This window comes from Passer montanus, unplaced genomic scaffold, assembly GCF_014805655.1.
Source record: "Passer montanus isolate IOZ18808 unplaced genomic scaffold, ASM1480565v1 scaffold38, whole genome shotgun sequence".
In the NCBI taxonomy this organism is placed as follows: domain Eukaryota; kingdom Metazoa; phylum Chordata; class Aves; order Passeriformes; family Passeridae; genus Passer; species Passer montanus.
In genome coordinates, this window is record NW_024368596.1 from 6,246,811 (window position 1) to 6,259,220 (window position 12,410).

General features: G+C 43.2%; 1 protein-coding gene across 4 annotated transcripts in view; it reads right to left on the bottom strand.

Moving 5' to 3' along the window:
• Nucleotides 1-12,410, bottom strand: part of GRIA3 (glutamate ionotropic receptor AMPA type subunit 3) — a 143,325-nt gene that overhangs the window by 26,369 nt on the left and 104,546 nt on the right. For all 4 annotated transcript variants that reach the window (XR_005628440.1, XM_039717351.1, XM_039717350.1 and 1 more), the window contains one exon: nucleotides 8,075-8,273. Coding sequence is in view for 3 of the 4 variants with exons in the window: in XM_039717351.1 (XP_039573285.1) it covers nucleotides 8,075-8,273 (199 nt within the window). In the remaining variant the exon portion in view is untranslated. The remainder of the gene's footprint in view (nucleotides 1-8,074; nucleotides 8,274-12,410) is intronic.

Here is a 12,410-nt window from a genome sequence, read left to right on the forward strand (position 1 = left end):
GAGGACATGAAAGCAGAGATGCCATTTACTGAAGGTCATAGGGCAGAGTCTAATAGATCAATGTCACAGCTTTTAGCCACAGATAACTTGTGATGCCAGCAATTTACTTACCTATATGGACAGAAAAATCAATCCCATCATTACATGAACCTCTTGCTTTTATTACATTCTCGGCAGAAGAAAGTAGGTCAGGGCATTTCTCTTCCAGCAAGGCCAAACCCCAAGTCTACCAATCTCCACCCACAGTTTACGAATTTATGGGATGCCACAGAAAAGCAAGGTTCAAGCATGCACATGCAAACTAGCCTGCACGTTTGTAGGAGCACACAAATCTTTGAGAGTGTATGCACACACGTAAAAGAAAGGGTGACCTGGTGACTAATAATATTTTGAAGCCAAGCATATGATGGGAGACATTGTCATGTTGGTTTATTGCTCAAAAGACAACTTAGGCTTTAGAAATGGCATTTTGTATTTCCCAGTTGGGGCAAACAAAGCCCAGAGAGCAGAAGGATCAGGCCTGCAAACTCCTGGGCTGCTGCTTTTCTCTAGAATCCTCTATGTCAAAATGCATGGGGCTGAGGGATGGGGAGTCCAGCAGGGGGCTGGTGGAGGTGGTGATGGTGGGGAAGGACAGTCCACAGCAGGGCTGCCCACCCAAACAGCTGGGGAAGCAGCTTAAAAAAGCCCTCCAGGCTTCAGCATCATTAGTTTTTCCACACCTGACACAGACAGTGGGCTGATTACAAAAGGAAGTGTCTTACAGAAATAATACAATATTTCAGGAGGCGTTTTTTGAGACTTTCTCCCTGTGTATCATGGTCCTTTTCAAGGTGTGACCTTTGGCAGCAGGCGGGTGATGTGCTGTAGCTGCTTTTGAACAGGCAGTTTTCTGCAGCGAGCTCTGCTCACACAGACAAGCAGAGTCACTCCGGCTGCAGCCAGACGCTGCTGACATGTCAGTAACAGTCTGAGCAGCAGAATGTAAATCAAGGTTTTAAAACGCCCTTTCCTGGCACAACACTGAACTTCAGACTATATTCATCTCCTCACTTTATTGCTGCCTTTACTCCTCCTTGTTGCAGTGCTGATTGGGAAATTAAAATGGAAGTCTTTACCAGAGACAAGCTGCCTTTGTAAATCCTGCATGAGTCAGGGCCAGAGCCGGCGCTCGGGCAGCGCTCGCCCCCAGGAAGCAGTGCCAGGGGTGACAGGGGCTGGGTGGCACACACCAGGGATCTGGACAGCTGTGCTGGGTAAGCCTGTCTGTCTGTCTGTCTGCCTGCCTGGGGAGCAGGAGCAGCACACACTCGAGCTGGCTGGAGGGAGGCTTACGTCAGCCTTCAGGCTAAGGGGCATCTTTCCAGCAGTGACATATTCAGCAGAGTTGTCTTGTCTGGGCAACTGAGCAGCACAACCAGCCCTGCTCTGGATTTGGCCTGTAATAAATTAACAGAGAACGGCATTTCCAGCACATGATCTGAACACTGTCAGGTCTAATGAGTTTTCAGCTCCAGACAGAAAAGACCAATATACAGGCAATGATGGAGAAATCCCAGCGGACTGCAAGAGGGGATGTTTCATATTCACATCATTAGAGCTTCTAAACCTTCATGTATTTTCTAATTATTCAAAAGTAACAGTAGCAGTGCTGTGAGTCATTTATCAGCACCCATGTATTTTAAATGAATCTCTAATAAGCATGTACTAATGTGACACAGCAGCATTACATAAAGTAGTAGAGACTTGAAAAACCAGGGTCCTCGCTGTCTTGGGCAATGTCATTATCATTATCATAGAGCTTCTCTCCAAAAAGTAGAGCATTCAAACAGCAAGTGATTTTCCCCCCAGGCACTCTCTGCTTTGCCTCTGTGGTACAGACACAGTTATGGTGTTAACCCACTGTGAGCTGCTGTGTCCAGCTTCCCACAGCTGCAGCCCCTCTGTGTCCAGCTTCCCATGGCTGCAGCCCCTCTGTGTCCAGCTTTCCACAGGATACAGCCCCTCTGTGTCCAGCTTCCCATGGCTGCAGCCCCTCTCACTAGCTGGTCCCCAGAACCCATAGCCCTGCTCTTACAGAAGGTGATTGCTGGGTGGTATGGAAATAGAGGTGAGATGGAAAGCCTAAACCACAAACACAAGAACTGATAGACAAATGCTATGTGTTATTGAAGATAATTGAGAGATTTATTCAAATATTTGTTACTAAGTGTTGACTGAAAGCTTTGCTAAATCCTAGCTTGCCTGCTGAAATTGGTAAAATGGTTCAGCCACCTTAAGCCCAGCTCCATTCAAATGCTGCCTTTCCAAGAAGTAGATGATGGATGAGCTGTTAATTTTAGTTCCTGTAAGGATACATTTTCCTCTCCAATCTATAGGCCTAAAGACATTAGATCACTTCATGGGAAACCATTTCTTTTGCAATTATGTCACATTTGATTTCCTGTTGCCTCTAAAACTGCCTGTTGGCCATATGGCAGAAAGGAGGTTCAAGAGATTAAATGAACCCCACCAGCAGACCATCTATCACCCATGCAATGGAGAGACTCTGATCTCTCTGCACACATGCAGTCACCTTTTAATATTTGTATATGCTCCCACCTATATCAAGCAGGAAGAGAGAGAAAATATATAGGTTGAGAAAATTTTCACACCTTCTGTGTTTAAAAACAGTTAAACTACAGTACTTTTTATGATTAACCACTGCCACATTGAGTATCTCAGATCTATAAAACTAATTTTTGAAGCTACCACTTTTCTGTGATGTTCTATTCTTTAAAGCTCATAAATACAATCACACCTCAATATTTTTGTCAGGAATTTGTTATGATGACTGTGTTGTTTAGCTCGATGTCAAGTGCACAGAAAGCTCCAAACTGCTAATCATAGTTTTATCCTAAGGCAAAAGCAAAGCATTTGTATGACTGCAGTGCTAGAAACAAGTCCTTCATCTTCACTAGCAAAATAAATTTTGAAATTAAAAATCAAAGAGTTTAACTACAGATGAAACCCTTAGTGCTGCGTGCACAGAGTTCACAATGGTGTTTTTAATAGCCTCTAATGATGATCTCAATAGCGCTTGATTGCACAGAATGCATAAAAATCATATGGCAGCTAGGGGTGTATAACCCAAGGCTTCTCCTTACCTAAACTGCTTGCTCGTGGAATTTATTTCCCTCTCATCTTCACACAACCTTATCATCAGAGGAAAGCAATGAGCTCTTTAACTTATAACGGGGTGTAACACACTGCTGCTTCCGAACGCATTACGGTCATAATTCCTCACTCTCTCCTGAGGCTCTGGCATGGAGCTGTGCTCCTCCCTGGATGCCTGACTGGCATTGGCCTTACCTGCCATTGTCAGAGGCACTGAATGGGGAACCCTCTCTGCATGCTGCCAGCTGGGAGGCAAGTGGCACTTGGCTGTTTCGAGCCAGGAGGGACCCACTGGTGCCACCACGGCCCCTCCTCACAGAGCCCAACACAAGGCTCTACTGAACAGGAGGGGAGGTCTGAGTTACCCCAACTGCTTTTAGCTGAAGGTATTTCTAAATCCTTTTGATGGGTTAAAGGAATGTTTTCTTTTAATTTCAAGAGTATTTTGGAGTTTGTTCTTTCACCGTTCTTTCAGACAAATGTTCATTTTCTGTTTTGGTGTTAATCTGCCTGGTGTTTTCTTCTTTGCTTTCCAATGAATTGTTTTCTATGTTATCTTTAGTTTTACCAGCTAAACAATTTGGTACTTAAGTTTCTTTTCAAGAGATACCGCACCAATCCCCTTCCCACTTACTGCTTTTTCTGGTAGCTGTTTGCATGCACCGCTCCTCAGTATGGGCAACCAGAAATGCAAAAGCCTCTTGCCAGTGCGTCTCATGCTTTTCTATCTGTCCCTGATGAACTATCCTGATTTCAGAATAGTTTCAAAATGGGAAACACATTAAGGGGCCATCCTTAACATGACTTCCTGTGTCTTAAAAACTGTGGGTTTGTAAATATTTTATGTATAGACAAAGTCCAGAAAGGACTCACATCCAAACTTGGTTTGCAAAGAATCACTCTGTGAGGAAAACCAACTGTAAGAGCTGGAACAACCATCATGCCCAAAGGACCTTCAGTCTTTCTACTGAAATTCCTAACAAATCTGACAATTAATGACATTTCCAGGAGGAAAAATCAGGAACTGACTTCAGGGCAAGTCATTCCACCTGAGGCACGGGAGAGCCACTTGGTAGCTGAGTTGTTTGGTTGGGGACATCCTTAAACTTGTGCTGAGAAATATACAAAGAAAAATTTCTACAATAAAGTAATATTCATTGGAGACCTCCTGTTCTCCTTAATTTTGTGAACAGTGATTAACTACATAAGTTCTCAGTGAAGTGTACCATCAGGTCAGCTGTGTTTGTCAATGATCAAACATACACCTGGCAAGGTATTTTGCAGAAGCCTCTTAACAGAGATATCTGCTATTAATTAAAAGAAACAACCATAAATTCAAGGGCAATTTATATTTCTAAATGTCTACAAACATGTCCTGCTGAAGTTTAAATACAGCCAAGTTTAGATCAGAATCACTAATTGATTGTAAAGGTCATGCCTTTTGAGTATATGCATATTGGAGGTGAAGTATTAGAGTGTGGTATTATACTTAGGCTCAGTGCTAAATTTGGATTAAATGGCATTATATTGATTTGATAAGCTGCTCAGATATGCTGAAGCTTTAATTGAATGTATTAGAAGATGTTAATTCTAACAGATACACCCTTAAAAATATCTTAGGGATTTGAAACTTCTTTCTCATACAGGCCTTCACCAACCTTCAAGAAAGAGAAAGAGGAATTTTGGAGTCCTTAATCTGAGTCCATGTGTTAATAAATATCTCAGGAGAGGTTCTTTCTTTTCCTTTTCAATATGGATGAGTGCCCTTTGAAAGCCAAAAGGGAATTGATGTAATCTATTGATTGCCATTTAAACGCCTTTAGAAGCTAATTAGTGCAAAATGTAAGATGTTTCTGAGCAGAAACAAGCAACAACCATGAGAATACAGGAGGGTTCCTCTGAATCTTAGATATACTGGGAGGACAAATGCCCTTATGCAGAGAATCACCAACAAGTGAGGAGTGTAAACAGTGTCTGCAGTGAAACTGTTATAAAATACCAGCTCTGGTTGGAATTGTGAGAGCAGTGTTGGAACTGTGAGAGCAGTGTTGGCATTGTGAGAGCAGTGTTGGGACTGTGAGAGCAGTGTCACGCCAAAGCAGCCGCTGTGCAAGCCTCAGGCAGCAGTGGTGTACCCAGCTTAACCCCAGAGCTGGGACAGCCTCTACCCGGGAGACACTGCCATGCTTAGGGAAACTGCCAAGGCTGGAAAATAGGTCAGGAGCTGGAGTCTGCCCAGGTCTGAAGTGGCTCAAAGTCATTACCATCTGTTCATCTGAATTGAGAGGCTGGTATTAGTCCAGTTTCAGGTATCCACACCGTAAAAAAAACCTTCAAAAGTGATGCTGTCTGGAAATGGGGCTGGCAGAAGGGAGCCATGGCCTGGAGGAGCTCCTTCTAGCACATGCAAACAAGATGTGGGGATCTGAAGCTCACTCACATGTCATCCCTTTATGATGCGTCAGGAGGCAATTTTTCCTTTCTACTGTCAGTCTGGCACCTTCCACTGACCAACAGCAGTGATTAAGATCAGGATTTGACTAATATCTCTGCAAAACATTTTAGCCTTACACCTCTAGAAAGAGATTTACCCATACAAGCTTCTTGATGGGATTTTGGAGAGACTGTCCTGAACCTCCTGTATGAAGCCATGGCCCAGTTATAAAGCCAAACTCCCTTCTCACTGAGTAAATCATCACGAGCCACTCAGCTAACTGCTGTTTAAACTAGCAAAATGCTGTGGGAAAATAGGTGGAGGATATTTCCCTTACACAGAGAATAAGCATCACCCTGTACTCAAGAGAACTCATGGCTTTTTCCAACTCGGAGCACTGTCATTTCCACTGCTGCCTTTGGTAGCAGAGTGGAAAGATATGCCAAGGGAGAACAAGTACCCTAAAACACAGAGAGGTGCAGTCTGTGCTGCAGGACCTTGGAAAGCAAGAATCCTCTAAGTTATTTAAAGTTTCAGCCACCTTTACTGTCTTATTAAGTAACTAATAACGACTGTACATACGCATTTGTTCTAAGGCAAAGCTTTTGCCCTTTTCAAATCAACTGAAGAAGACTCTAATTACAACACTTTCCTGGATGCATCACTCTATTCAAATTAATTACTCTGCAAAAGTTAATACAACTGAAATTGTGTTGTGTGTCTTGAGAATGCCAAAGACAGAGAAGCACACTTAGGGCTCATTCTTCTTCCCACTTGGCCCTTGCAGCCTTTCTCCACACTGCTGGGGCTCTGCTCTCGTCCATCCCCATCCAGCTCCTGCCCTGGCCTGATGGAGCTGGCAGCTCCTGACAGATCAGCTCATTTACAACCCTGCTTTTCCCAGCACCAGCAGAGAGACACAGCTCATCTCAAGATTATTAGCAGCACAACAAAGCATTCATACATTTACCAGACTTTGTATCCTTTCACATGAAACACTCATTCCTTTGATCTCTCTGTGAGAAGGGGTTTCCTTGTTGTGTCAAACTATTAAGGAAATGAAGGAACATCCCCATACAATTCCTCTTTCTATATGAACTGCAACAAGATAGTCAAAAGAAGGCATTTTTCCCACTAAGATCAGTATAGTGACTATAAACAGCACCAATATTTCTGAACAAATTGTGCTACCTCTTTTGACAGGTTCATTCAACTCGTTTTTGTTGTAGACATAATACTGCCTTGGGTTGATAATTAAGCAGAATAAAAATTTTTATATACTAATGTCTTACAAGGTCAGTGTTTATCTCACAGAATTTTAAAACAAACAGAAGCTGCTGTAATGTACCTGCTACCACAGTTAATTAAGAACCACTGAGTATCTCTTTTAATACAAAGACATTACAGGCAGAGTGCAAATCTTCATAAAACACCTCTGCATTCCCTTCCAGGTTTACATCAGATGTCTGTGTCATGCACTGAAATTTTAAGTAAATTCAAGGAGCCCTGAGTATTTCTCCAAGGAGCCCTCAGTTTTTCATCTGCCTACAGCAGCAAGGGGTTTTTTGCCTCCCTCCTCTCTCCTGCTTGCACCTGGCCAGTATGCATGACAGGCAGTAATTAGTCCTGCAGCACTGACCACTCTTCTGTACAAAAAAATGTTGGTTTGAATGGCATCTGATTGGCACTGCTGAGAGAGAACCAAGAGCTCCCTGAAAGGCCTGAGCATTCCAGTTCACCCTTGGAAAGAAATGAGAGCTTTTCAGGACAACGTTTTCAGAGACATAAAAGTGGACTGAGATCATATTTAGATTTTCTAATGCCTCTCACCAAACTGTCTGCAGTTCAACCTGTGGCTTAGCAAGAGGAGAAAGGAAGTATGATCTTAAATAAAAGTGTGCACCTGCCCCTACCCCCAAATGTTGCAAACCCTGCATCTCCCTAACCAAGGTGAAAAACAGCCAGAGTTCTGGGGTACAAAATTTTTACCTGACTGTCAGATACAGCCACAGCCAGATGCAGGTGAGCAGTGAAGACACAACAATGGCAGCAATCATTGCTCCACCAGGGATGAGCAGCACATAGTCCTCCCATCCCCCTTCATCCTGGCAAGTGAGCACCGACGTCGGATGGCATTACTGGCTGCCAGCTGGGCACACACAGCAAGTAGGTCAAGAGCATCACTCCTTGCAAGAGTTTTCTCTGCTAAATATTGTGCCAACCACTGCATTATTGCTCATCAGACCAAGGCTCTGAAACTGGTGTTACAAAACCCTTCCCGTGACAGCAGAGGTTGGGTTTTCCATCTTGAGATGTTTCAGGTTAAGCAAAACCACTCATTTTTGATAAAATGTCTTTTGATATTAAAATCTGCACTCAGACCTCTCCTGCTTGCACAAAGCATAGAATGGCTATTACATCTGTGTAAAATCAAACCTCTGAAACCCATTAACTAGGCACTTACGGGAGATTTAACAGACTTACTCTAAAGAATTCTTTGGTTGAGCCTGAATCCAAAGTGCCATAGGCTATTTCAGTTTGTTTAGCCAGGTCCTCTGCACTCTCTATGGGTGAAACCATCCTTTCCACCGTAAGGAAGGCAGCGAGATTAGCAGTGTAGGAAGAGATAATGATGAGAGTGAAGAACCACCAGACTCCTCCGACAATTCGCCCTGAGAGAGATCTATGGAAAAACACACATCATTAAATTGCTTTGAAGACAATCCTTGATTTTTTTCTTTCTTCACTGAAGAGAAGTTCACATGCACAACCCTTTTGTCCAGATCTTCCAGGTATCTGTGAACAGGTGGACTGTGAGCCAGCTCCTGATAACTTCCCTCAGGAGTGAAAAATCAGTGCACACCTGGTCTTACCTAGTGCAACTCTTTTTGTAGTCTTTCAGTGAAAACAAGAGCAGTAATTTACGAGATAATTCATTTGAGGAGAGGAACAAGCTCTCCTGACTTCCACAAATCCTTTGTTGGAGAAGGTTTTTCCCAGAAGATTTCTCTTGTCTCTATGTGCCCAGCCTTTCCCTGTGCTGGACATGCTGGGATATCACAGCATCATGTCTCTTTGCCCAGCTTAGAGGGCACAAATGCACCTTTTACTGCATCCACTCCCAAAATGTAACATACAGTAAACTGTAAAAAGAAATCTCAGTAAGCATGCAAAAGAATGTACCAAAAATGATTCGGTATCCTCCTCTCATCACAACCTAGCAGGAATTACAAACTGAATTTGCATATTGAAGTAAGAAGAGAGGCTGGTTTATGTTTTATGTTAATTAAAATTTGCATGTTGCACTGTTCCAAGTCAAGCATATCCCTGCTTTATAAGCACCAGAGCAACAGAGAAGGAAATAGAAAAAAAAACCCCTGTGTTTAGTTTTTGTTGCAGTCTTTGAGTTTTGTTTTTTTAAAAGGGATTCCATAAGGACTTAAGAAAAAGCCTATTTGCAAGCATGTAATTACAAAATGCCTAATGGTCAGCAGGTCTGGATCTTGTCAGCAAGAGCTCTTGATGCTTTACACAACTGAACATCAGCCTCGAAGTATTGGATTTGGGCTGAAGGGTGGCAGTGACACTACACTCAGCTGGGTGGGGAATTTCATTGCCATGTACATTGCTTGTTCTTCAAATACAGCTTGTTGACCAAGAATCATTTCAACTGCTGAGACAAAGCTATTTCATGTTTTCCCTTAGCTGTACTGATACCAATGGAGGAAGAATCAATCTCAGACACGTCTGTGGAACCTGGGTGCTGCAGTCCTCAGTTTGTGTGAAGAGAAGAAATAGAAAGCTCTTACCTGTTTATTTGTTTCCTTCAAGCCCCTCAGTGCCATCCCCAGACAGTGGGTACAAGTTGTCCTACCAACAGATGGAGATAGGCAAAAACCAAAAGTCTCGTGACGTGCCCCCACCCCACCCACATGGGGGGGTTTGCTGGTAAACTGCCCACTCTTGGCCAGAGCCTGAGATTGCCTGAGCCATTAAAAAAATGCCATCAAATTATTCAGGAAAAAAAAAGAAAAAAATGTATCCATCCAACATTAAAGATCATAACAAAGACAAAATCACCAACACAATAAAAACAGAGACCTCAATCTGGAATATGGGAGAGGGATGTGGAGAAAGGTGAAGCACCACTGTTCTCCACTCTCCTCTGCCCAAGGAGCTAAAGCAGCAGCTCCCACTGAGAGGGCAGATGAAGGCTGGTTCTTCAGAGCAGGCTGAAGAACACATCCACCAGATCACCCACAGGTGGAGGAGGCCTCCCTGCCTGTCTTGATGGCCTCCCAAGAGGGTAAGAGGCTTTCAAGTTCCAACTTGGGCTGTGGAGCCATTGTGCTCACTACCACAAGGCTACTGAATTGCTGCAAAGGGAACTTGCAGCAATATCAATAAAAAATACTGCCTGCAGTTAAGGAATCTATCTACCTTACTCTACTTTCTTTGTAGGTATCATGTGCGTGGGATTTCAGGCAGGGCTGCAGGCCTTTTTGGCCAGCTTCCTTAACAGGTAGGGTTTTGGCTTTAGCTATTTGGTAAAGCTTGATACCCTCTTAGTTGGGCTGACACAATTTTCTCCAACTACAAATCGGTGCCTGCTGAACTTGTCACATAAGGCTTCCTTTGGAGCCAGCAGAGAAAAAGAGAAGAGCCTGACATTCTCAGAAAGAGATTTATCTCACTTGCTGTAGTGTGGGATAAATCTAAAGTTGTCCATCTGTCTCATAACCTCTGAGGGAACAAAGATGCCTCACTAAACCTACAGTCTCTTGCTTTCAGATGGCTGAACTCCTTTCTTCACTACACACTTTCCAACTTCAGAGAAGACCTGGAGTTGAACTTCTCCTCCCTGCAATGATGTGGACAATTTCAGAGACAGATGGAGGAGGAGTTTGGCTAGCAGGTCCAGCAGATGAAACATCTACTCCCCTACTGCAGGACAAGTTCTATCTGGAGTTTCGAGGTTCCCACGGCCCTCTTTGCTTTAAGGTAGGTCTTTAAACAGGAAGAGGAAGAAAAGACTTATCAGGGTGTTCTGGTAAATTCAGTGGAAGCATTTAGAATTAAATAGTATGTGTTCATTTTCCCTACAGTTTCCCATAGGAAATCTCTTGCTTGCATTGGTAGCTGCCCCTTCTGTTGGTAGGACAGATGGGTTGCTAGGATGGAGATGTGCAGAAGAGAAGCGTTTTCCAAACCAGTGAAAACTCAAGCTCCCATTACTGCAACAATAAAAGGTTTGTGCCAGGCTGCATGTTCAGACAGCATCCTGCACACTGAGAAAGGTAAAAATACCTCACCCCAGAGGTTGGTAACCTGCACAAACCAAGTCAGACAGATACAGGACAAAGACCACCTGAGAGGCAGGAGAAGATGGGAACAGAGGGCTCCCTTGATGAAAAAGGCACTTCCACGAGGGTCCTACGTGCAAGAGAGGGGTCTTGCTCAGAAGAATTGAGGTCACTTCAAAGAAAACTGGATGTCACTAGAGTTGTTTCTCCACAGTCTTCCAACAAGCACATAAAGGATTAAACAGCAGCTACTATGGAGCATCTGGGCTGACATAGCTGTCACTTGGTGTCACAGGATGAGGCAAAAGATAAATCAAATAAACCACAAAGTTGACACTGAAGGAAAGACAGACAGAGAGACGAAGAACAAGAACATGGACAAGCATGGCCTGGCAGCCTCCTTGACCAAGGAACCCCAGTTCCCCCCGTCCATCTGCTCAAACGAAGACTCCTTATACCCACTGCAGGGGCTGGTGTAGAGGGAGAAAAAGGGTTAGTACAGGTACACTGGGCTGGTAATCAGAGAGTGCTGTTTGGTTTATACTGCAAACCACAGAAATGTTTTTCTATTACGCAGATAATAATTATAGAAAACTCAATCAAGCTTTTAATACCAGCACCACTGTTTCTGATGCAAGCCATACCTGTCCACATGTGCAATAATGTAATTAAAAACAATCAATTAATGCTTTAGCTTAATATAGTTTTCCAAATCACCTCAATTTGTATGGCATTATTTTAAAGTGAATTAGAGTGCTAACAAATAAGAGGAGCAACACAGATCTGGAACAACAGGATTATAACTCAATTGTCAAAACAAAGTCAAATGGTGATTTCAAAAGCAAGTAAATAGGAAGAGTGCATACCTTGAGAGGAAATTTAAAAGGAAGCATGGAGTCAAATGAGAGCAAATTAGTAACAAGAGAAAAAACAAAATAAACATTGAAATTCACATTCAGTTTCCAGGAGAACAATACATATAATACATTCAAACAAAACATCATTTATGAAAATAGCTTGGATTTTGTTTCTGCTCAAGGCCATAAAAGATATTTGATTTCCTATATTATAGATACATAACAAGCTTCTCACGCTACTCCATTTTTAATTGGGCTCTTTGGATCGATACAAGACAGTTGTTATGCTGACAAACAACCCTGAACACCTGTGCTAGTGTGGAGCCCCTGATACCCTGAGTACAGCTCAGCTGGGACCCCAGCCCGCTGCTCGCCAGCCCTCGGGGACACAACGGGCACACACAGCATCTGAAGCGCTGGCTTGAGATGCTCCAGCACAGGAATGGCAGGGGGGGTTTCAGGAATGTCAGGCTACCCTCTCATTGCTACTGTGAAAATCCCACAAAGACATTCCCATGGCCTTTAATAGGAGTCTCTTGAGTCTTCTGCTGTGAAAGCAGGGGCCTAGAAATACACCCTCTAAATGACCAACCTTGAGACAATGTTTGATAACCCCCTTGTCTTTTTTCATCAGCAATTAATTAATCTAGCCTCTTTGTT